Below are 25,165 nucleotides of genomic sequence, written 5' to 3' on the forward strand. Positions count from 1 at the left end.
GATGAATAGATGGATGGATGGCTAGATGGATGAATGGATGGATGGATGATTGGATGGATGGGTGGATTGGATTGAACTGAATGATTATTACACAAAAATAGGCATGTATTAGTCTGTGATTTTTCCAGATCATCAGTATAAAGTCCCTATTCAAAACAGCTCCTATCAGGGTAAGTCATCCCCATGCAGATGGATCCAGAGATCTAGAACTTCTATGGGCCAAGGGACTTCTGGTAATTTGGATTTTGTGATGCTTCTTGATTTACTCTCACTACATGGTTTCCTCTATATTATTGTTAGCTATTTCATTTTGTTTGCTTTGTTTTTAATTGAGGCAATTGCAAAGGAATTTTGTTTTGTTTGTCATCAGAATAGACTAGACCCTCATTATCTCACAGCTGTATTTACCAACACTGATTCCCTATAGACTGCTGAGTATTAACTTAAATTTTACATCTATTTAGGCATTTGGAGAAGCCTAGATATAGAGAATTCATAAGTTTTTCTTAATGTTACCATGGTGGACATGTGATATTCTGGGCTGGCTGCAAGCATTTTCCCATACTCTTGGTAAGAAAACTGTTGTTGTTTTCTTTTTTCAGGAAATGGGGGAGGGGGAGCTAACTGCACCCCCCAATCTTGGACAGGCTCAGGTGGTTTAGGCTCAAGATGAATCTTGATCAACTACTTCCACCCCTGGGCTCCAGGGATTGGCCTGGGAACAGTCACATGACTTGCACTGGTCCAATCAGACCGAACCCCAGGACTGCTGGGTCACAGGCTCCTCCCCTCCTGGGTTTGAAGGAAGACTCACCTTGCTGGGATCTCAGTTTGCCGCCCACACCCATTCTTACCCTTCTCTGGCCTGCTAGGAGCCCAGGAGGCTGGGCTGTGACTCAGTGACCTGGTCGCCTTGTTGGCTGGCACCAAATGGGGTTTGGCTAACGGGAGGCACAGGCCAAGCAGGAGGAGAGAGGGAGCAGGTGGTTTCTCTCCCGTCCCCTCTCTGCCTGGGCGCCATGTTCCTCTGGCAGCAGCTGTGTCCTTCTGCAACTAAGCTTCCGCCTGGCGGTCCCTCTCAGCCCTAACCGGGCTCAGTAACACCTTCCATCCCTTCCTGCAGCTGGCTTCTCCCCGTTGCTGATTCCTGGGTGCTCAGTATCCCTCACTGGTCTCGCCCTTCTCTAAACAGAACCTTCACCAACATCTCTTTTCTACTGGGGACCTGAATGACACAGAAAACCTAGAAATGGAGAAAGCCAACCAGGTCCCAGTTTCATTGTTTGAAGCTACCTGATGCCTGGTCTTTTCAATCACATGTGACAATAAATTTACTCTATTTTTCGAGGAAGTTTGGGTGGCGTGTTTAGTTAGCTGTGATCAAAACCACGGTCCACGATTCAGAACCAAAGTCAGCAATAATGCAATGTGTGTTTTCGGGGTACAGGGAGAGGAGCCTGGCGCGTGGAGGCTGGAGGCCCAGCTTCTGTGGCCTGCCCTGCTGCTTCACCAACTGGGCAGCTCTCTCTCCACGACCTGACCTCTCTGGGGTTGTCCCTGCCACTCCCAGCACCATTGTCCTGAGCACAGAAGTCCTTCAAAGTCTGGAATCAGCCCTGCTGAGATCTAGACCCAAACTTAACCATGGCTGGCAGGAGGCAAAATAGCAGTGGGTAGGGTCTAGAATTCGCCTGGCTTCCCAGGACCCCTATCAAGGTGTTCTGGAATGACAGCTGTGCTCACTGGATTTCTGGCCAGTGTGCATCGACATCAGTCCCTCAGCTCTGGCCCTGCCAGGGCCGTCTCTTCTCACTTCCCTTTCCCAGCTCAGCCTCACCTGCTCTCTGCCCTGCTGCCTGAGGGTCCGGCATGCCTTGCAGTTGTACCATCCAGGATCTCAGCACTCTGAATTGTCATATCAATAAAAAGGAGATTGTCTTTACTCTATGAGGCTGTAATGAGGGTCAAATGAAGTCATTGTGGAAAGTCCCTGAACAGGGCCTTGCAGGTTTCCTTCACTAAGCCCTCTGGAAACCCATTTCCTCACCTGTAAAATGCTCACTATCCCTCAATCCTGTTTCTGCAAGACTCCAGCAATCCCGTAAAGGGCCTCTCTTTTCACTGCTGCCCTGCTGGCCTTCCATTCTCCACGTGGATCCAGACAGTCATGCCCTGCATAAAACCTCCCAGTGTCCTCACCCTCAAGGCCCTGGCCATCTGATGAAGCCCTCCAGCTCCCACTCCCCTCCTTCCCTCCAGCCATGGGCCCATTATAGTTCATCAAAGTGGTTGTGGCATCCCCCACCCCCTGTACCTATCCTGCAGCGCATACTCATCCTTCTAAACCACCTAAGCACCACCTCCTCCAGGGAGCCCTCCATCATTCTCACAAACACCATCCATATCACCCAAACAGACTGGGTCAAGGATCCTGCCATGAGACTGTCCCTTCATTCCTTAAAGCTTTACTCCGTGGTGCCATAATCATTTTATATGCTTCTTCCTGTCTTTTGATTATGTGCATCCTGAGGGCAGGGACTTTTAGTTTCTGTTTGTTTGTTCGTTTGTTGTAGCCCCAGAAATTAGCAAGCATGAAGCCACACGATAGAAAATGCTTAACAATTATCTGTTGAATCCGTAAGTGATGGTTAAGTGAACTGACAGTGTTTGCTTGTTGGGCTGCACACTGGGCACCCCCGGGACCAGGTCTGAGCCCATCTGCAGATTCATGCCCAGCTGCCCCCGCCTCCAGCACCTTCTACCCCTGCCCTGACCCCCTAGGGCTTTCCCTCTCCCTGGGCCAAGATGAGACCCACTGGGCCTCCTTCCCCCAGGGCTGCTCAATCCTCCTGCAGAAGTGCAAGACAAAGGCTGGTACTCTGCTCCCAGACACCCTTCTGCCCCTCACAGCAGAGCCCCTGCTGGCCCTGGAGGGGAAAGTTACCCGGCACCCATTCAGACCCAAAAAGGACAAATGTCACCCCCAATGAGGCACACAGAGGCAGAGACAGGCTGGTGGATGAGAAACCCACTTCATCCTTCTGCTCTGTCCTCAGAATGACCCACCAGGCTCCCAGGTCAGAGCCCCAGGGGCCATCAGCTCTCTGCCTGCTTGACACGCACACCCTAACCCATCACAGCTCTCCCAATCCCATCCCCGAGCATGATCAACAGATTCTAAACAAGTAAGTTAGAGACCTTGGGTTATCTTAGGTCACCAGGTCAACAGCACTTGGCCTCTGGGATAAGCAGCCCCTGACCATCTCAAGAACTGGGTGGCGCGGGCTACAGTTCACAAAGTCTGCTTAGCTGTTTTCTTGAACCATTCCTCATTGCAACCCCCTGGGAGAGGAAAAGGGACCCCTATGTTTCACCCTGATATGTGCGCATGCTTCTCACCTCCACTGCTCTGGAAGGTCTGCAGGTGCCCCTCCCAAATCAGAGATGCCTGTCCCTGGAAGGGGTGCGTGGGGGTTAGAACACAATCCTCTTTAATCCCAAAGCCTTTTCCGCCCCAGCCCCTAATTCTGCCTCCCAGGAAGGGAGTTTTCTTGATGGGAAAGTTTTCTTGATGATAATAATAGGCACGTGCGAGGGCTCTTTACTGAGGGTTGCTTACGTTACTGAACCCAGAAATGGCGGACCCCACCCGCCATCCGCTCCTTGCTTCAGCTGCCCCCGCCTGCAGCCGCGGCGACCCCTCCCCACGCACTCACTTTCACAGAGGCGGCGCCGCAGCTGCCCGCGGATCTTGTCGATGGCGTCGAAGTCGGACACGTGGAAGATGTGGGCGGCCTTGGGCTCCGAGGCGATCTCCTCCAGCTCCTCGCGGAGCGCCGCGCCCACGCCCACCGCGAAGAGGCGGATGCCCGCCCGGCGCGCGGCCGCCGCGGCGTCCAGCACGGGGTCCTGGCTGCGGCCGTCGGTCAGCAGGATGGCCACCTGCTGGAAGGCGCGGTCCCCGGGCCGGCCGCCCGCCTGCGCCGAGAAGCTGCGGCCGGTGATGTAGCGCAGCGCGTCGCCCGTGTTGGTGTTGCCGCCGAGGAAGGCGAGCCGCCGCGCGGCCGCCCTCACCGCCTGGCGCGCCCCGAAGCGGCCCAGCTCGAAGGCGGTGCTCGGCTGGTCGCTGTAGCGCACGACGCCCACGCGGGTGCGCTCGCGGCCCACCTCGAAGGTGTCCGCCAGGTGGGCCACCCACTGCCGCACCTTCTCGAAGCTCTCCTTGCCCACGCTGGAGGAGGCGTCCAGGAGGAAGACGAGATCGTAGTGGACGCTCTTGCAGCCTGCGGGGAGGGGAGAAAGGATGACTCGGGCTTGTGGAAGGGGCTTTCTCCCGGGGACCTCGAGCCACCCCTGGCTCAGATGCCCGCGTGGCCTCTCAGGAGCCGGGGGCCTTGCCTGGCTGCTGGGACTCTCTGAACTTCAGAGCCCCACGTGGCAATAAAGATGGGTTTTCCGAGGTTCAACTGAGAATAAATAATATTACATAATGATGATCCACCTTTATGGAACATCACCGTGTCAGCCACTTTAAATACTTTTATTCTGGTGAAAAAGTGACTCCATTATTTTTAACACTTCCTGTAAGTGATGCATGCTCAGAAAAGTCAGTAAATGCAATCGAAAATGTTTTAAATGTCCATATTCCTGCCGACACAGATAACCACTGTTAAACCATGATGCGTATACTTCTTTGCCCTTTTCAAGTTCCATCAGCTATTGATATGTAAGCTGTGCACCCCACATCTGGCAATATCCTAGATACTTGTTTCCAGACTGCACATGCCTGCTTCCACAGCTGCGGAGATTCCACTGCCTGGATAAGCATAATTAATTTAGCCAGGGCTCTCTCATTGGATATTTTAAAAGTTTACAGTATTTCACTGTTATAAATAATACAAAATATATTGCATTTATATATTTGAAATATAAATTTACAGAAATTGTGCCATATGCTTTTTATAAATATATGCTTATATTGTTCTAAACATAAATTTCATATGAATGATAAAATGCTTCTGATTAAACAAAATGAAGCACTCCATAATTTATTTCTGGTCCTCACAGTAACCTTGTGCTGGGAGCCTCCTCTTTGTCCCCATTTTACAATTAGAGACTATGAAGAAAAGTGCTATCTAAACTCCAAAAGGCTCTACAAAAGTACAAGGGTACTATCGAGAAGCCCCCGTTTTGACTTTCCCAGGAGCTCGGGCTTGGTCTTTTTCTAAGACCCCTGGACAAAGATGTGGCTGGTTAAAAAATGAAGAAGAAAAGAAAGAGAAAAGAAGGACTTTGTTACACTCTCAGATCAGCAAAGGTAAAAGGCTGATGGTGGCCAGGGTGTGTGAGTGTGAGGAGTGTACATTGCACACCTGACAAGAGGGCATGGGACTTGTCACACTCGTATTCAGGGGTCTTTGAAGCCTTGTAAAGGAGGGCATCTTTTGATCCACCAATTCCAAATTTAGTGATTGACCCTAAGAAAACCCTCAGACAAATGCAGCAACAAGAACAAAACATGCAAGTACACACACTTACACACACACACACACACACACCTGCTGGAGGATAAAGAACACACACACTTGTCGGGTGACTGCTGGTATCTCTTGCACCCAATGAGTCAATCATTAGATCACTCTCCTACACATGGCACCCACACACTCACACGCAGGGAGAGGATGGACAAATGGCAATGCAGTGTGCTGTGCCAGGGCCCCACCTGCCCTCTGGGCCTGGCAGCCGCCGTCCCCGCTCCACAGCAGCAGGGCGCAGAGGAGGCTGGCCACGGGGTTCCCTCGGAGGCCGCCCATGGCTCCTTTGTGCTCAGGGACAAGCGTTTCTCGACCAGGAAGAGACGCCGTTGGGATCTACTGGAGCATCTCCTGTGTGGAGAAAGACACGCCTTTAGAGAAGAGCTCTTGAGCTGAAAGGCTGCCGGAAGCAAGCACTGGGCTCCCTCACCCCCAGCCCCACAGGAGGAACCCCCACCTACATGGCCCCCCGGCCACCTGCCCTCCTTTCGGGCTCTCATCTCACCCAGCCAACTGTGTGACCTGCTCGAGAGCAAAGCCACCTATCCTCTCTCTTCACGCATCCCCATCTCTCCCTCCAGCCATCCAATTCACAAATGCCCATGGAGCACCTCCCGGGCCCCAGGATGAGACATGGGGATGCTGAGAGGAGCGGGGCTGGGTCTCGGTGCTTGAGGACCATGCAGCTGGTGTCCTCGTGGCCCACTGAATACATCACCCACCGCCTGCTGTGATCCTCCCGCCCCGTTCCCCATGCCCCCACACTCTGCACCTGCTCTAGGAGCCATAGAGCCATTTCCCACCAAGGCCGGGTCTATAGCACCCCCTTATCTCAATGGAAGGGTTTCCCTCTGCCTGAGATCCCCACTCCCCGCCCTGTCCCCCCTGGCCGTCCTGGGCTCAGACGTTCCGCTTCTGGAAAGCCTTCCCCAGCCACCCCACTAGCTGGATGGACAGGGGACGACTCGCCGGCTCCCTCCGAATCCCAGCTTCCCTTCTAGGCATAGTGGTTGTCCCTGCTCTCATCCACTCTCTTCTCGGTCTGCCCCGCAGCTGCTCGGCCCCTGGAGGCGGAGGCCCGGCTGACTCAAGGCCGGTTTTCAGGAAATGTCCACAAATGGATGAAGGAATGAAGAATTTGTCAAGGGATTGCTTCCCCCTGCAGTGGTAGGGAAGTCATCCCAAGGGGAAAGGCCAACCATCACCTAAGAATTATTCTGCTTTAAAGATCAGGCAAAACCATATAGTTTAGGATTCAACAAACAAGAAGTATGTTAAGTGGGTGGCATGAGAGTAAGCCGGAAGCAAATGCATTTAGACTGTCTTTGTTTATAAATTGCCAAATGGGATGCAGACATTTGAAATGATCCATGGGAAGACCACAGGGGACCACAGACACCCCCGCCCACCCATCGGCACGTCCCCTGCAGCCTTGGGCCCCCACGAGTGACCCACCAGGGCAGGACATGGGAACACGAACGCCATGGGCAGGGGGAGCAGTCTCGTGCACGTGGGGTGGGGGCTTCTCTTTTTGTGACTTTTTCTGAATCCTGTTGATAATGTTCATTAAAGGCAATTTGAAACAAATTAAAGCGTTCCTGCAAATCGGAAGGAAACCTCCAAAAACAACATCAACGGAGCAGCAATCGATGACAAGTGCGGGCAAACCAGTCTTGGAATCGTGCCCCATTCTCCCTCCCCCTCTCTCGCTCATGCACACACACGTGTGCCTGCACACATGCACACACCTGCACATGCACACGTGCCTGCAGACGCATGCATGCACATGCCTGCACAGATGCGCACATGCCTGCACACACACACACACATGCCCACACACACACAGGGTAATATCAAGAGAGGAAGTCAAGTGCACACTTGAAATCATGAGCTGCCATGGGGCCTCATCTGCCCTGGCATCCCTGCCCCATCCATCCCGCCTCACGCCCTGCTCACCCCCCAGCCTCATGGAATTCCGTGTGTTTCCCAGGACACCGAGCATGCCCTTGCCCTTGGGCTTTTGTGCCACCTGCTCCCTCATCAGGGAATGCCCTCCCCTCCTGGCCTTGTGGCCACTGAGCTCATCCAATTTTCGGTCGGTTCCCCCTGCAGCCTGCGGGGTGGATCACCCCAATCTGACAGCTTCTGAGCTGACTTTGTCCAGGTGACGTCACTTGTCCTAAAGTGGTCGAGAAGGACTTGGACACCCTGTCAGCAGCAGCCGCATTTCTCCCAGGAAAATGAGCCCTGGTTCCACATCTGGTCTAGAACATCCTGCTGCACCTTCAGCCTGTAGCATCCGAGGGCCAGGCCCAGGGAGATGCCCCTTCCTCCCAGCCCACCACTGCCCCCTCCCCAGCGACCTCCTGCTCTGCCCCCTGCACCTACCAAATGCCAACGAATGACAACTTTTAATAAAATAAATGCATCTCCCCCAACTCAGGTTGACAATGCTGTGCTGGGCTTTAAATCAAATGACTGATAAATTCCATTTCATGACATTCTCCCACGGCCTCCTGGGGTCCCATCGGTCACCTGGGTCCTGCTGATAGGGACCCAGCTCTTCCTCTCGCATCCCGGGTCCCCTTTGCCAGGCTGGGGGCTCTGCACGACGCTTGGCCTCAGGGGAGGGATGACCATCACATGCTCCTACCTCCTCTGCTGCTCCCCACCTCCCAACATGGTGTGTAGGGGGCTGAATCCAGTCCTCCCCCAACTTGGGTCGCACATTTGCCTGTTTCCACCCAGTCTGGCACAGGTCTCTGTCACAGCACGTATCATGCCGTGTTGCAATTATCTGCGCAAGGGTTTGTCTCCACTCCAGGGGCCTGGTGGCCCTCTGGGGGCAGGGTCTGGGTCTTTTTTGCTTCTGTAGACCCAGGACTAGCACCAGGCCTTGCGAGAGCAAGCACTCAGCCAGTGCTTGTGTTTGAAGCTTAAAGAGGAAGGATGCTGAGCCCTTGCTCTTTCTGTGACTTCAGTGATACAGGAAATCCAAATATTAGCAGCACCTATGGAACCACTGTTTCTCAACGTATCTTTTTGGGGAATCTGGGTACTAAGACAGAGCATGGATGAGGGGGGAAAATGGAAAGACCCACAGTTGTTCAGCATTTTTCAGGCCTCCAGGAATGTGATAATTCCCCTCACTGCAGAAACTGGACGCTATCCAAGATGTGCTCTCTGGGTATTCAGATGATTCATGGTCACACATCTTCCCTAAGTCGGTGTCAGTCCCTCCGAGGTCACAGAGAAGGAGAACGCAGCCCAGAGAGGTGGCGAGATGGGCTTGAGGTTGCACAGCCAGGAAGCCACAGGGTCAAACGTCCAGCCCAGGCCTCCTGATCTCAAGCCTGAGACCCCTCTCCACACTCGACCACAAGCTCACAGAACTTAGAGATGGGGTCTACGGTGCCAAAGCAACCTCATTTCTCCCGGAGCCCCTAGACCGATCCTGCAAGGGAGTAGAGACTTAATAAAATATTCAATAAACAGATGAGTAAATAATTGAATGTGTGAATAAATGAAAGTGTGCATGATTTAATTATTGAGACCAGTCTGCATGCAGAGGGCCTGGAGTTGAGATGTGACAGAGATGGGATAGGGGCCCGGTGAGCTCTCTGTGCGAATGCCTGCCCGGCTGGGAGATGCTGCCTGCCAGTCCCAGCCCAGCCTGAGGGGGCCGCTGCTGCTGCCTACCCCCACCATTCAGGCCCCACCCCAGCCCCGAGCACCCCAGAGCCTGGGGACAAGGATGGTTTGGATGTAAATCCAGATGTGTCCTTATTGAAGCTCACGGGTAGTCCTCTGCCAAGAAAGGAGAATGGAGGCATCAGCAGATGAGAACGGTCTAGAAGGAATCTCAGCCCAATGATGGATGAAGTGGGGCAGATGAGCTTCCTGAAGGCACAGAGCTCCCCTGAGCAGAGGGGAGGATGCTACTTCTGCACTCACGCCTTCTGTTGTTTACATGTGTCGCTTGGCCCTGCTCTCAGCATGAGCTTGTCCTCACCATCCCTCCATTTGTGATTTTTCCATCCCCATTTTACAGACGGGAACTTAGTCCTTGCAGACCCTTCCTCCTAAGCACCCCAAGTCTGATGGCTCACATCCCAGTGCCTGCGACATTAGGGAGCCAAGGACCTGTGTTCTCGGGGTCACTCATTCAATGGAAGTTTCGAGTGCTCTCAACTTCCAGTGCCCGCGGCTGAGCACCATGAGGAGCGGAAGCAGCCCCGGGTGGAAGGACGCCTTAGGGACGCTGAGCTGAGCTGAGAACCGACTGTGGGTTTTCTGGGGACCCAACTGTGAGAAAAGCTCAGTCCCTGACCCGAGGCTCAGCCAGAGGACGGGGCTGCCCGGAAGCAGCCCAGCCAGGGAGGGGGTCGTGTCCCTCTCGCCCTGAGCCCCCGTCATCACACATCCATGGGGGCTGACCTCCAAGGCTGAACGCCGCCCCGAAACAGCTCCCTTCCACACCACCCCTGGGAGGTTTAAGGTCCCCAAAAGCAAACTCAGGAAAGTTGGAAGCTGGTTTCCTGCTCCATCAAACCGAGCCAACCATTATTCTGGGTTGGCAGAATAACGCCCCGTCAAAGATGCCCCCACCGCAATCCCTGGAAGGTGGGAACATGTTAGTTACATGGCAAGGGGGGATGGAGGTTGCAGATGGAGCGGAGGTGGCTAATGACCTGACCTTGAAATAAGGAGCTTGTCCTTGATTCCCCAGGGGGGCCCTTGGTATCCACCTGTGTCCTTAAATGTGGAAGAGGGAGGCAGGGTCAGAACCCAAACGATGGCGGCCTGACAGAGACCCTGGGCCCTTGTTGGCTTTGAAGGTGGAAGGGGGCCATGAGCCAAGGAATGAGCGTAGAAGCTTCTAGAGCCAGAAAAGCAAGGAAACAGATATTCCCCTAGAGTCTCAGCCCTGTTTGACACTGATTTTGGCCCAGGGAGACCATCTCAGACTTCTGATCTCCAAAACTGTAAGATAACATATGTAAGCTGTGTTAGGCCACCGAGTTCGTGGTGAGTTGCTCCAGCAGCCACGAAACTAATGCAACCACCAAATGATTGTGAGGCTGGAGGGGACTGGAGAAGCTGCCAGTGCCCAGGACGGATGCTGGGATGCGAAGAAGGGTCCCTCCTGGCCATCTCCCACTCCCCCCACTTTTTCCCTCCATCTGTCTCCACCAAGGGCTTCTGCAAGCCCTGCCAGGATGGAATGGGGTGGCTCTGTCACGGGGCTGGGGCCGGCAGGGGAGCAGAGCCTGGGGCACTTGTACTTCTTTCCTCCCAAAGGCATCTGGGCAGATGGTGAGTCCTGAGACCCAGAGCACGGCAGAGCGGCCGAGTCCCAGGAGCTGCCCCGTCTGCTGGAGGCGGCCTTGGTGGACAAGGGAGCAGATTCATGGCAGCCCGAGACCGCCCGTCACCCTGCCTGAGGCCTCTCCGACTCCAGCCCCCCAGGTGAGCCACAGCACCGTCTACCTTTGTGTTTCCGTCACCTGGCAGCACCAGCGAGGGAGGAGCAGGTGCCATCGGCTCCCATGGAGACCAGGGGGCAGTGGGGGAGCGAAGGGGCAGGGGTGAAGTAGGGGGGCAGGAACGGGGGCTGAGGGCATGGGCTCTGGAGCCGGAGGGCTTGGTGGTTCAATTTCTGCTTATTCACAAGCTCTGAGCTCTCAGGAAGTGACTGACCATCTCTGTGCCTCGGTCTCCTCACCTGTAAAGTGGAGACCATGACCGCACTCTCTTGGTGGGGGACTGTGGCACAGGTCAAATGATGAAGGGCACGTGAAGCTGTTAGCACAGCCCCTCGGCCACACTTCAGGCCTCATAGCTAACAGGAGCCAGAGCTGGGACTCAAACCCACACCCACTGGGTTCCAAGGCCCATGCACCATCTGAAGTGTCCCCCCCCCCCCACCCGGGGCAGCCCTGGCATGGGTGGAGAGCCCCCACGATGTTCCCACAGATGATTCTATCTTTACAACACCCCCACGGGGTGGGCATGGACAGCTGCACCACATTGGTGGGCCAGTGAGGCTGGGAAAGGAGGATGCCCAAGGACACCCTCTGGTCGGTGCAGGCCTGTGTGATGACAGTGTCCCTGAGCCACTCAGAGCTCCTCTTCTCTGTGGTGTAGGCCTTGCTGCCTCCAGGCAGGGACTGTGCCGAGCACCATCCCTCTGTCCCGGTCTGGGTTCCGGTTCTCGGCTATGCCAGGAAAGGGCTGGAGACCACAGTGTTGACCGTGTGTGCGTGAACAAGCTACCTTTTACCAGTATCCTCTCTAAGATCACAGCACACCTGCGAGGTCAGATCCCCACTTCACCAATGACGACGAGATAGATAACGTCCCCAAGCACACACCACGAATCATGATGGAGCTCAGTTACAACTTCTGACACCAAAGTCCATGCTCCTTCCAGCACAAAAAGTAAACACACACTAGGAATTCACAAAGGGCCAGGCACCATTCCAAGGGCTTTATATATCAGGACTCCTTGAATCTTAACACAAGATCAGAGTGGGAAACCGAGGCACAGAGAGCTTGAGTTACCCATGCACAGTTCCACACCTGGGAGCCAGATGTGAGCCCAGGCAGGCTGACTGCTGGCCCAGCTCGTCACCGCTTCTCCCAGGGGGTGTGGTGTCCAGTGGGAGCAACACTTATTTCTTAAGCACAAAAACAATGAGGGAAACAAAGGAAGGACGTAGAAACCAAACTATGCATTAACCAATCCACAGGAAGGAGAGGAAAAGGGGTGCTGGGGGATGGACCCATGACCCCATAAAGACATGTTCATGCCCTGGAGCCTGGTCCCAGGGGATAGAGACCCCACTTGTAAACAGGACTTTGAAGATTAAGGTGTGGACTCTTTTGGGTTTGAAGAGTCAATCAAGACGAGGCCACATTGATTCAGGGTGGACTGTCACCCATGCAGCTCTAGTCAGCGGAGGCCAGAGGAGCAGACACAGGTAGAGAAAGCCGCCACGTGACAGAGGGACACTCCAGACCCGGGAGAAAGCCAGCCCAGCCAGGACCTCGATGGTGGACGTCCAGCCTCCAAAACGAAGACATGACCTCCTTGTTGAAGCCCCTCCACCATGTGGCAAGTGCCATCGCCGCCCTGGCAAACCGAGACAGGCCCCAAAGGCAGAAGGGGAAGACTGGCTGGGGAAGAAACTTCAGATTACACCCCGAGCAGGGAGCGTGGCATCCGAGGCAGGAGCGAGTGGAGTGTCCACCGAGAGAAGCATCCTGGCTCTGCCCCTCGGTGGCGTGAGTGAGCATTCCGTACTTGGAGCCCTCGCCAGAAAATGGGGCCAACCTCCACCCGGTCATGGGGACATCAAGAGGGTTACATGAAATGAAGTCGGAGAAGCAAGGCCCTGGCACCCGCTAGAGGCTCAGCCAGCGGGAGATTGTTGGCAGCTCCCACCCCACCCTCCCCTGCCCACCCCAGCTGGCCTGGGGCACTGCCACCCCATGTCTCTGGCACCAGGCCCTGAGCAGTTTCCAGGGGTGGGCTTAAGGCCGGCAGGATGTGCACTGCACCCCCCGACCCTGGGGCACAGAGCTCTGCCATTAACTCCCCCAAAGTGCAGCAATTAATTTGCTGAGCTGAGTTCCTTCAGCAATCCGCCCATCACCATGGCAACCCACATTCGGTATTCAGGGACCCAGTGGTGGGGGGGAGGGAAAACTGAGCAGAAAGCAATTTGGAGAGAGAAAATGAGATCTGGGCACTGCCAGGGCAGCCTGGGCGGAGGGTGGGGGGAACGAGGCACCGCCCGTGGGTGGCTGGGGCAGTGGGCGATGCTCTGGCTAGGAATCCGGCGGGGCCATAAACGTGTGGCGTGGCCGTGTCCAGACCACTGAGTGTGTGTTTCTATCACAGACCTGGCCCTGAGCTCGGCCGCAGCCCTGCTGAGCCATCTGTGACGCAAACCCACATGCTGTGTCCCAGCGGGGACGGCGACAAGAGTCTGGCTGAGTTCACCGTCCAGGCAGAAGCCCCCGCCTGGGAAGAGCCAGAGGGCTGAGTGCTGGCTTCGAAACGTGCTCTGTGTGACTTGGAGCAAGGTCCCTTCGGTGGCTTCAGCACCTTCTCTGTACCAGGCACCACTGTGGGCATTTCACTTATTTGGGGGCAGCCAGCATGAAGAGTAAGCGTCTCAATCCGAATCCCCACGTGCAAATTCCACCACTTACAAGCTGGGCAAACCGGTGAAATTATTAACCAGTCTGGGCCATGGCCCTTCATCTGTGAAGTGAGGATAATTGCCATCTTGCAGGCATGGCGGGAGGATGAAAAGAATCCCTACAGGTTAAAACCTTATAGTAAGGCCTGGCCCTCACAAACACTCAAAGCACGCTTTATTACTTTCCAGTCCTTAGTTTGTCACCTGTGAAATGGGAACAATATTCCCTGCCTCACAGATCTGTGGAGGAGACCACAAGAAACAATGGGTGTGATGGTTTTCCATAAAGTGAAATTTTGTCATTGCTTTCACAAAAGGATAGCACACGAAGGCTTGTCTGTCTGAGCTGCTCAGTGGACTTGGTTGGCGGTGGCCACATCTGGGTACTAGGGACTGCATTGTTTAGTTCCTTATTCAGCCTTGACTTAAATACATATCAAGCCCTTCCTATGTGCCAGGCCATAGTATAAGACACTGATTGAGGGAAGGACGTGGTGTCCTGGGAGTCATGGGGACAATCGTCTAACTCAGGCCTGGTGGTCAGGGCAGGCTTCCTGGAGGAGGTGATGCCTGGGCTGAGCCTGGGCAGATGAGCAGGCAATAGGCTGGCGGTCAGTGCAGTGTGGCCATCGTCAGGAACAGCCTGCTCCCTTCCCATATCTCCCATAGGATGTGCAAGAAGCAAAGGATTTCAGAGGAGGGGGTGAAGGGAACGGTCAAGGTCAGGCTGGAGCAGCAGGCAGGGAGGGACTGGTGGGAAGGGAAGCTCTCAAGTTTGAGGTAGGAGTTGGGTTACAAAGGAGGTCTAGGGACTTGTGTGGTGACCCGAAGAAAGGGTTCCGACTCGGACTGGGGCCGCCCCGGACCGGTGGGTATTTTCACATATGGGAGTGGCACGTGGCAGTGTGGTTTATGAAACGTCTGTGAGAAGGCTGGATTAGACTGATGAGGACGCTCGTGCTACAGTCCTTGGGACGGCCATGGGCAAGTGGTCCAGCCCCAGCTTCCACAAGACCAGGTGACCGCAGGGGAGTGGGGGAGGGGGAGAGGAGACCTTCTGGAAGGAAGCCCAGATTCCAGCTTGGACTTCAGGGTGCCAGTCACCGAGGCAGGAAGCATGACTATGGGGGAGGAGGGGCCTCAGGGCACCTTAGGACATCCAGATGGAGAAGTCAAGGACAGATGGACACCTGAGTCTAGAGCTTAGAAGAGAAACTGGGGCTGGAGATGCGCATCTAGAGGTCACTGGCACTTAGTGGTGGATGCCTGTGAAAATGTGCAGAGGGAGAAGAGGGACCCACAGGGTTAGACGAGAGGAAGCTGTTCAGCTTTCATTGATGACACTTTGTAATGCAAGCATCAGGCTTGTACTTCTTCTGATTCTTTAGTTTTCTTCCCCTGATCCATTATTTGCTTGTGGTTTTATGGTGGAGAGCTCTGTGTGCTGTGCTCTTTCCTATAAGACACGGGTATGTTGCTGGGGTGGGGGCAGCATGGCCAGTGGGGAGCTGAGCATCGACCCCCACCCAGACTGATGCAGTACACCCAGCAGAGTAACTGCCTGCAGGTAAGAGGAGGAAGTAGGGCCCCGAGTCTCACAACACAGTACCCGAAATGTCCAGGGTACAATAAGGAATGACTCACCATCATGAACCAGAACAATCACAACCTGGATGAGAAAAGTCGACTAGGTCACCGACACTGAGATGGCTCAGAAGTGGGACCCGTTTAGTAAGGATTTGAAAGCAGCAGTCACATAAACACATGAAAGCAAAGAGAAAAATAGAAAATGCCAGCAAAGAAACAGAAAAAAGAACCAAAGGGAAATTATAGAACTGAAGCATAAATAACAAGTTCACTAGATGGGCTCAGTGGTAGATTAGAGACGGCAAAGCAAAGAATCATGGACTCAGAAACAGATGAATAGAAATTACTCAATCTGAATGACAGAGAGAAATCAGACACACACACACACACACACACACACACACACACACTCACACAAATGAGCAGAGCCTCAGGAACCAGTGGGACAAAAAAAAAAAAAAAGCTCTGACGTTTTTAATCCTCAGAGTCCCAGCAGGAGAGAGGAAAGAGAATGGTGCTGAGAAAATATTCAAAGAAATAATAGCTGAAAATTTCCCAAATTTGCTGAAAGGCGTAAAGCTACAGTTCCAAGAAGACAAGCCAACCCTGAACAAGATAAACCTGAAGAAACCCACGTCAAGACACATCATGGTCAATCTTCTGAAAACTAAAGAGAAAAACAAAATCCTGAAAGAGTCCGGAAGAAAATGGCACACTCTCTATAGGGGACAAACCATGCAAATGTCTCCTTATCTGAAACCATGAAGCCAGTGAGAAGTGACACAGAATTTTTGAGGTGCTGAAATGAAAAGAAATGTCAACCCCAAATTCTATATCCAGCAAAAATATCCTTCAGAAATTTAAAGGACATAAAGGCATTCTCAGAAGAAGGAAAACTAAGAAAATGTGTTAGCAGCAGAACTACCCTAAAAGAACGGCCAAAGAAATTTCTTTAATCCGAAAGGAAATGATAACAGAAGGCGGCTGGGACTTCAGGGCTGAAGAGGATCAATGGAATGGGTTAAAATAGGGGTAGATATAATGATTCTTCTCATGAATTTTTAAAAATTACTTGATGATTAAAGTAAAAATTATAACATCATCTGATGTTGTGCTCAGTGTATACAGAGGAAATACTTAAGTCGCCTGTGTTTTTAGAGGTGGGGAGGGGAAGGTGAAGGGGCCCAAATGGAGGTAAGACTTTTTCACTTTATTCAAAGTGATCAAATGTTGATAAAATGTATTTCCAATACCTAGAGCAACCACTAAAATAAATGTATACATTGATATATGTTCAAAACACTGTAGATAAATAAAAATGGAATTCTAAAAAATGCTCAAGTGATGCACAAGAAGGCAGGAAATGGGAAACAGAGAAATGAGAATGAACAGACAGAAAACAAATATGAAATGGCAGATTTGAGTCCTGAATAAAGAAGAAGAAAACTGTGGAGGAAGAAAAGGAAGAGAAAGAGGAGGAGGAGGAGAAGGAGGAAGGGGGAGGAGGAGGAGATGAAGAAAGAGGAGGAGGAGGGGGGAGGAGGAGGAGATGAAGAAGGAGAAGGAGGAGGGTGAGGAGGAGGAGGAGACGGAGGAGGAGGAAGAGGAGGAGGAGGAGAAGGAGATGAAGAAGGAGGAGGAGGGGGAGGAGGAGGAGGAGATGGAGGAGGAGGAGGAGGGGGAGGAGGAGATGAAGAAGGAGAAGGAGGAGGAGGAGATGAAGAAGGAGAAGGAGGAGGAGGAGGAGATGAAGAAGGAGAAGGAGGAGGAGGAGGAGATGAAGAAGGAGGAGGAGAAGGAGGAGGAGGAGGAGAGGGAGGAGGAGGGAAGAGGAGGAGGAGGAGAGGAGAAGGAGATGAGGAGGAGGAGATGGAGGAGGAGGAGATGAAGAAGGAGGAGGAGGGGGAGGAGGAGGAGGAGACGGAGGAGGAGGAGAAGGAGGAGGAGGAGGAGATGAAGGAGGAGAAGGAGGAGGAGGAGATGAAGAAGGAGGAGGAGGAGATGAAGGAGGAGAAGGAGGAGGAGGAGATGGAGGAGGAGAAGGAGATGAAGAAGGAGAAGGAGGAGGAGGAGGAGATGAAGGAGGAGAAGGAGGAGGAGGAGATGAAGGAGGAGGAGGAGGAGGAGATGAAGGACGAGGAGGAGGAGGAGGAGGAGGAGATGAAGGAGATGAAGAAGGCGGCGCAGCAGCAGCAGCACCAGGTAGAGCGAAGTGCCTGGGAGTGGGTAGGAATCCCTTCAACAATTCTTCCTTTGCCCCTCAGCCCGCAGGTGAGTTGCACAGGTAACCTCATCCAGTGGCCTTGCCACTCGACTCTAAGGCAGCCAATACCATGCCCCATTTTAAAGATGAGGAAACAAAGGCTCCTGCAGGCCAAGTCATCCGTTCAAGGCCACGTGGCTGGTGCGCACAGAGAGGAGGCTGGGGCGCAGGCCCGGGCGAGGTGGCGGGAGAGGGAGGGGACGTTCACTCCGCACCGCGTGACCTTCCCGGCCCCGTGCCAGGCATTTCCCATGTCTTCACTCACTTCATACGCTGGCTCCCTTGGAGTGAAGGCCACCCTGAGGTCCCCGAGGGCAAGCCTGACCCCCAATGCACCCCCACCGCCTGGGACGGCCGCCGCAGAGCCTGTGCTTAAGAAAGATTGAGTGAATGAATGAATGAATGAATGCCCTTTAATTCAAATTCACAGCTACTAACTGAAGAGCAGATCTTTGAGTGAGAAAATCTTTCTTCATTCTGAAAAATACAGCTGACCTAGTGATTGTGATAGGAACCCAATTGAGGGATACTTTTGATCCCAAATTCTGTGTTCTTTTCACTCAGCCAAAGAGGACTGGGCTCTGTCACTCCATGGAATGGAAGTACTTGATTGGATGCTTCGTAGGAGAGGAGAAAAGAGGAGAGTCTAATCCTTTAAGAAGCTCTGGTCTTGCTAACAAGCAGTCCTTATCTCTTCCCTACTGAGACACCCCAACTATTTAAGAGGACTGGATTTGAGCCCTACACTGCCAGCACACAGGATTAATCCGATTGAAGGTGGAGACTCAAGGAGAATGAGAAAGGTGTCCTTAGCCTCCTTCTTTGGGCTGTCAAATTAAAAAATATTGCCATCTTTCTTTCCTCTTTACCACTTCCCTAAGAAGAGGCCGGAAGCAGTTGTATTTTCCTCCCAGTTGCTTTAAACTGTGACTGAAATTCAAGAGGTGGCTGTCTATTCTTGAAACAATGGCGATTTCTTAAATCAGCTTCCAAGAACTTGAACGGCACACCCTCACCGTGAAGCCATCTCTGAGTTCACTACTCTACATGGTCTTTGGAATTATTGGTTAATTAATTGAACAAGTATCTGATGTCCGTTTATGTGCCATACTCTGTTCTAATCAAGGGGTACAGCACTGCCCCATGGAGCTTACTTCCCAGGAGGGGAGAAAGTAGATGAGTGAACACACAAGATGGTTTCGGAGGCTAATAACTGATTTCAACAAGGAAAGGAGGTCGTGGGACAGGAGGTGGTCCTGGGGGGGACGATGCTTACGATTGGCAGAAGGAAAGTCCTCTCTGCTTTGGGGGCGTCTGGACTGAGACCTGAAGATCGGGAAGGAGCCCGCCCCTCGGAAAGGGAGGCTGGAGGAGCAGGGAAAAGCGTCTGTCTGTCTGTCACTTCTGAGAACAGCAGCCTCAGAAGCGGGTCCAGCCCCCAGACCTGCCTCTTGCCGCGGCTCTCTGCACATCCTCACAGTAACCGTCTAAAGCACAAATACAGCCTTTAGGCTGGCAAGAAGAATCCTGCAGCAACCCCTCACTGCTTCTGAGTGAGGCGCAGAGCCTCCTCATGGACCCTCGTGGACTGGCCTGTGCCCACCCCCCTCACCGCGCCTTCTGCCCCTCGATTGTTTGTCTGCTTCAACCTGCATGGACGAGCGGGGCTGTTCAGTGCAGAGGCAGTGAGGGGACCATGGGGGGCAGCCTGCGCCCCCATGATGTGGTGTAGCAAGGAGGAGAGAGTGTCCCATGAGTCAAGTGGACATCACAGAGAAGCCTGAGGTGCCAGGATGGTACCCAGCCAGGATGGCCATTCGCACAACCAGGAGATTCCATCTGTAAAAAGCCATGAGGGGCACTGCCAAGGCGGGAGCTGAAGGGGCAGGGAGAGATCTAGCCGGGGGAGGTCCCCAAAACTGGGGGCCTCTGTGGTGAGGAAACACCATTAGAAACAGGGGGAAGCACTAGCAGCCAAGCCAGCCAAGGGCAGTCTACCACTGCAGCCACGGAGTAGGGGAGCACTGTCCCCCGCTCCCCCCTTCATCCCTGCCTCAACCCCCCAGGAAAGAGGGAGGAGGAGGGAGCAGCCCCCCCACCCCACCCCCTAGGCTCCTCAGGACGGTGAATGGGGAGCAGAGCTTTACGGTGAAATTCAGGTTGAACTTTTATACTGGAACTGATTGGACTAGTCTTGGGAGTAACTGAAAGTGAACAAGAAGTTATGGGGTTTGCTTAGACAGGAAAGAGGGTTTTGATCAAACATGGGGGGCATAAAACTATTTAATTCACTTGGTTATCCAAGACCGGTTCTGTTAGCATTATTACTATGAATCATTTTCTGGATCAAATTGATAGGACTGACAGGCTCTCCTAATCAGAACTGATTCATTCACGAAATCAATTAAGATTTATCAAGCATCAATCACACACCAACTCTGAGCCAGGATATCTACCTACTCAGTCACCTGGAATTCCCACAATGACCTAATGTGCTCAGAGCTACTGTCCCCTTTTACAGACTGGAAACCTGAGGCCAGGGCCCTGCTGAAGGTCATCTGTCATTAAATGGAAGAAGCTGGATTCACATTTGGGGCCATCCTGCTCCAGAGGTTACCATTACCAGCTACCTCCAGGGAGGGAATAAAGATGTGCCTGGAAAGGAATCTAGGACAGATGGTGGGCCTTGAATGCTGGTCCAAATTGCTTGAGCTTTGAGCTTTAAGTGACATGTGGTAAAAATGCTCATGAATTTCAAATCTTGAGTTTAATGCCACAAAGGCACTGAGTCTAACAACCTCTAAGTAGAGCTGAGAGAGCAGGACATGGAAGCTCAGCCTGGTACACATCACAAAATGGGGCACCCTGAGACCACTTCTCAGTTCTGCACATCAATGACTGTTGCCTTCCTGGTCCCATTTTAAAAATCCAGCTCACCCGCTATTGCTTTAGCCTCCCGGGCATCCCTTCTTCAGGTGGCAGAATCCATCTTCTGTTTTTTTTGCTGAAGACTTTTCTCCTTCTCTCAGTCTATGTGGTTGAAGCAGGGTGGACCCCACTTGCCTGGCCGGAGGGGTGGATGTGACCCCACTGGGCTAATTTGACCTCCACATTCCCCCTGGGTCCTGGAATTTTACAAGACAAGGGCAGGTAATCCAAGCTGGGCCCATCAGGGCCATGCCTAGGATCTCTGCTAGAGCTTCTGGGGAAAGCGGCGCCTTCCGTGAGAGCTGCTAAGATTGGCAATGCTGACGGCCACTTGGCCACTACGTGGAGAGAGCCTAGTGGAGCGTGAAGCCACACGCTCAGGAGAACAAAGGCAAGACTCACTGTCTGAACACCTTAGCCCAGGATGCCCAAAGGCCAGAGGTACCCAGAGCTTTTGGATAACATGAGACGAACATCCCACCCCATCCCCTTCTTTTTTTAAAAAAATTGAGCCACTTTGAGCTGGGGCTCTGTCACTTGCAAACCATAAGCGGGTATGTGTTGCACTTCGTCTCTGGAGTCCACTCGGCCCTTTCCCACGTGGATGGCCTGGTTGCTTAAACTCCTTCTTGGCTCTTTATCTTGTTCTCCCTTCCTCTCCTTTCATCTTTGATTGACAACTCAGTTTAGATAGGCATTTCTAGAATTAGCCTGTTCAACACCTTCCCTCTCCAACCACCTAAGAGCTGACATCCAAAATCATCCTGATACCCCACCCTGCACCTTCCTGGGCCAGTGGGCCTGCGGCACAGATGGGGAAACTGGCCCTCCCTCGAGCCAAACCCAGCCGTCAGCAGAAGAGGACATTTATCGTTATTTATCATTTTGTTAGTTTCTTCAAACATCATAGGGCTCTTATAACCCCATCCCTATTTTTTTTTTCATATTTTCAGTGTTGATTGCTTCCAAATTTTTTATTTTTTCTGTTTCTTTTTATTTTTGTGAACACACTATATCAGTTCCTTTTCATAAGAGATGGTCTCAGATTACAGGGTCCTTAGGACACAGAGAGATATTTCTGTTTAACTTATTTTGAGCAGCATCTGGTCTGGTGAAGACACTCATATAAATAGTCTGATGGCATCTGCACTGATTTTGAAGACGCTGTTCCATGGGCTCCCATTTTCTGGGAGGAGAATAATGAGAAGCTGCAGACAGAGCCTCCAGTTGGGATGGAAGGCAGGCGAGGGATGGGGTTAGAGTTGGGGTTAGGCTTGAATTTGGTCCCTGCCTCCATCACTCACTGGCTGTAGGACCTCAGCCAGTATCTTTCTAAGCCTCAGTAGTCTCATCTGTAAAATGGGGCCAACCACACCCCCCTCCTCCATTGACTGGAGGGATTGGAGACCCCAGCACAGGGCCTGGCCGACAGTCAAAGGCAGCCATAAAACACCACAAACAACAAAAGGACACTATGATTAGCAGAGAATCCTTTCCAGCATTTAATTCTGAAATTAATTAAATTATATGCACCACCATATAACCCAGGTCAGAGAATTCTGAGATACTGCTCCACCCAGCACCCAGCAGGAGCTTAAATCTCCTCTGTCCCTCTTATGTGCCCATCAAAGTTGGGGGGTGTCCAGGGCACTAACTGCATCTCAGGATTCTAAAACTCGGGAGCAGAAAGGAGTTGCAGACATGTCAGCTCTCTCAGCCCAGGCCCTAAGCCCCTTCCCCAGTGAAGAGCTCTTGGCTTTGCAGTGGGCAACCTCAATGATCGGGCCACCTGGAAGCCCTACTGTGCACCGAGTTTCGGTTTCTTTCCCTGGGGACTGTCACCCAAGCCCCTGGCTCTGCTCCTGAGGACACACGCTCCACACAACCCTTGAGGAGGTTCCCTTCTGAGAGTGAGGCTCTCTCTGTAACAGATACAAATTCCCTGTTTATTCTACTCTGTTTCCAAAGGCCCATGCTCACCCTGAGCATAGATATCACCAGATGAGATAGATCGGCCATGTGATTTCCCAGCTTAAAGCCTCTTCTTTGTTCTCCAGGGTGTTTCTCAGCCTAACCCCCCTCCTCCTTTTCCAGGTTCATGTCCATTACCTCCCACCTCTTCAACCTTATTCTCCTACCTTGAAGGACCACCTCTTTCTCCAATACCCCAGAGTTTTCTTTTCCTAATTCCTTGACATTGCCTCTGCTGGAACCATTGGGATGATGTCTTTTCCTTGCCAGGCAGACTCCTACACAACCTTCCCAACCCAGCTTATGTGGCACCTCCTCAGTGAAGCCTGCCCTGATTTCCCAGAGTGAGAAATCTTCTTTAAGCTCCCACAGACCCCTGTTTTCTAGGATTCCACAAATGGAGTAAATAGGTGAATAATACCTATTTATTAGTCTGTCTTTCCCCCTGAGCTCTGTGGACGTAGGGATTATGTCTCTGGTCTTTCTTTCTTGGTGCTTGGATCAGTGTCAGGAACAGAGCAGGTGCTTCCTATATGAGTGAGGAATGAATCAGTGGATTGAGTGCCTGGACTCTATAATCAACTTAGGGAATAAAGAGGGATTTTTCTTTTATTTTTTTCTAAAACAAAATTAAAAATAATCTTGAAACTTCTACTTCCTGAGAACAGAGCATACATGTAGATTGGCAGGAGTTCATTTCTTTGCCCAGTCACTGAAGATGTTTCTTTCCTTCCAAGGAATTGCCTTAGGTCCTTCCAGCACCTGTGTGAGCACCTGGAGAAGGTCGAGCAGCACACGTGGGAAGCCAGGGAGGGAAACCTCTGCAGGGTGAATTTCCTTCCCCGGGAATCGATTCACAAATGTGCCCCCCACGGAGGATGAGGAGGAGTTTCTCCACCAGCACAATGTGGAGTTCTCCAGGCCCATTTCCTAAGGAGGCTGTGATTTTGGCTCCTCTCTGCTGGGATTATCAAGCCCTGTCTCCCCCCCCCCGTGTGCAAACTTCAGGGCCAAGGCTGAGGGAGGCTCCTGGGTTTGCCCCCTTCTGGAGGGGCTGTGGGAGGGAACTCTGCTCATTACTTCTGTATTTTTCTGCTCCCAGCAAAATCAGGCTTTTACATCACAATCTGAGCATTTATTTGTGGGGCAAATTCAACAAATACACAGGAAACATAGAAGAAAAGTAGCCTGAAATGCTCTGAGCAACACCACCATAACCCCAGCCCCTCTATGCAGAGGATTATCAATATTGTTGCACATTTAACAATTTGTATTATCTTTGGAATTTAAAACATTCTAACAAGAAATTTTTTTAAAGAAAAGGATTGCCCAAACAGTATATTTTGCTTTCAGTATGAATGATATACACACAGAGTATATACCTAAGACAGTCCAGAATTTTCGTGGAGAGCACAGGCTGTGTGCTGAGACGTGGGTTTGAATCCCAGTTCTGCCACATACAAGCCATGGGACTAAATGTCCATAAACCTCCGTTTGTCATCTGCGAGGGTGGACAATCACATAGCTAACTCACAGGAGTTGAGGATGGTGTGAGAATGTCCATTGCAGCGCATCACCTGGTACTAAGTGGGAACTCAAGCTCAGAAGCGCTCAGAAGGCAGATCATCTTCCTTTTCACAGAGATCAAAAGATGGCATAGGAAAAGGGATTTAATTTACTCTAACCCCCAAAAGATGAAATGGGGACTGACAGGTGGAAGTGGCAAGGAGGAGAGAGCTTTCATTTCAGTAGGCTGAAGGGCTTTTCAGCTGATACCTGACAATGCACTACAGGCTGTCTCAGGAGGTGGCAGCTTCTCTGCCACCAGAAGTGGGCAAGGAGAAGGTGGGCGAGTACATGGAGAGGTTAAAGGATTCTGTCATTGGACAAGGAGGTGGCACGAGGTGACCACCATGGCCCTCTTACAGCCTGTACATCCTGTGAGTGGAATGATCATTTAGCAAAAATCCTATCTGGTCACCTGAATCTCTAATTACAATGAAGTTTGCAGTTCTGCTTTATTTTGTAGTGAGATTTCGTTGTCTTTGGTGTGGCAGTGGTGGTTGGCTTGTTCTTATCCTTATGGAATCAAGAGCAGACTGTCCCCCCACCCCAGAAGCTGAGCCACGAGACAGCCAAGGGCAGATCTAATTGGCCTGAATCTGCCAGTGTATGGTTAAAGAAAAACTTCTGCTGGGAGATAGTTCCAGCCACTTGATAGTATAAAATCCTAGTTTCGTTTTCAAAATTTTATCATTAACCAAACAAACAAACAAAAAATAAGTAAAATAGATACCCTCATATCTACTGAAGCATAGCCAGAATTAGCTAGAAGAAGTGAGTTTTCAGGAACCAGGAGTGTACAGACAAGTGTCCAGCCGGAGGCAACATAAGCAGCATATGGGGTTTGTCACGGGAGGCCTCCGAGTTGCCCCTGGCAGGGCATCTGGGTGACAGTGGCAGGTCGGCGGGTCCACTCTCCGAACATTCCCTGGAAATCTGCTGGGATTCCCCTCATTTTGTGCCAGGATGTTACGCAGCTTTCAGACTCTCGTGAATACTCAGTCCTAAAACCTCCCAGGAGCCTTAAAAAGCCTGCACCTCATGACCCAGAAATCCTATTCCTTGGAGATAACTTGAAGGAAATAGGCCGACCACAGCGCCATGTGCTT

At 52.1% G+C, this 25,165-nt stretch overlaps 1 protein-coding gene across 3 annotated transcripts in view; it reads right to left on the minus strand.

The window, feature by feature from the left end:
- Nucleotides 1–25,165, minus strand: part of COL22A1 (collagen type XXII alpha 1 chain) — a 299,863-nt gene that overhangs the window by 272,389 nt on the left and 2,309 nt on the right. For all 3 annotated transcript variants that reach the window (XM_037803432.1, XM_037803433.1, XM_037803431.1), the window contains exons 2-3: nucleotides 5,723–5,885; nucleotides 3,717–4,283 (exon numbers count right to left, since the gene is read on the minus strand). In XM_037803432.1, the coding sequence (XP_037659360.1) occupies nucleotides 3,717–4,283; nucleotides 5,723–5,813 (658 nt within the window). In that variant the 5' untranslated portion in view covers nucleotides 5,814–5,885. The remainder of the gene's footprint in view (nucleotides 1–3,716; nucleotides 4,284–5,722; nucleotides 5,886–25,165) is intronic.

Source organism: Choloepus didactylus, chromosome 14, assembly GCF_015220235.1.
Source record: "Choloepus didactylus isolate mChoDid1 chromosome 14, mChoDid1.pri, whole genome shotgun sequence".
NCBI lineage: Eukaryota > Metazoa > Chordata > Mammalia > Pilosa > Megalonychidae > Choloepus > Choloepus didactylus.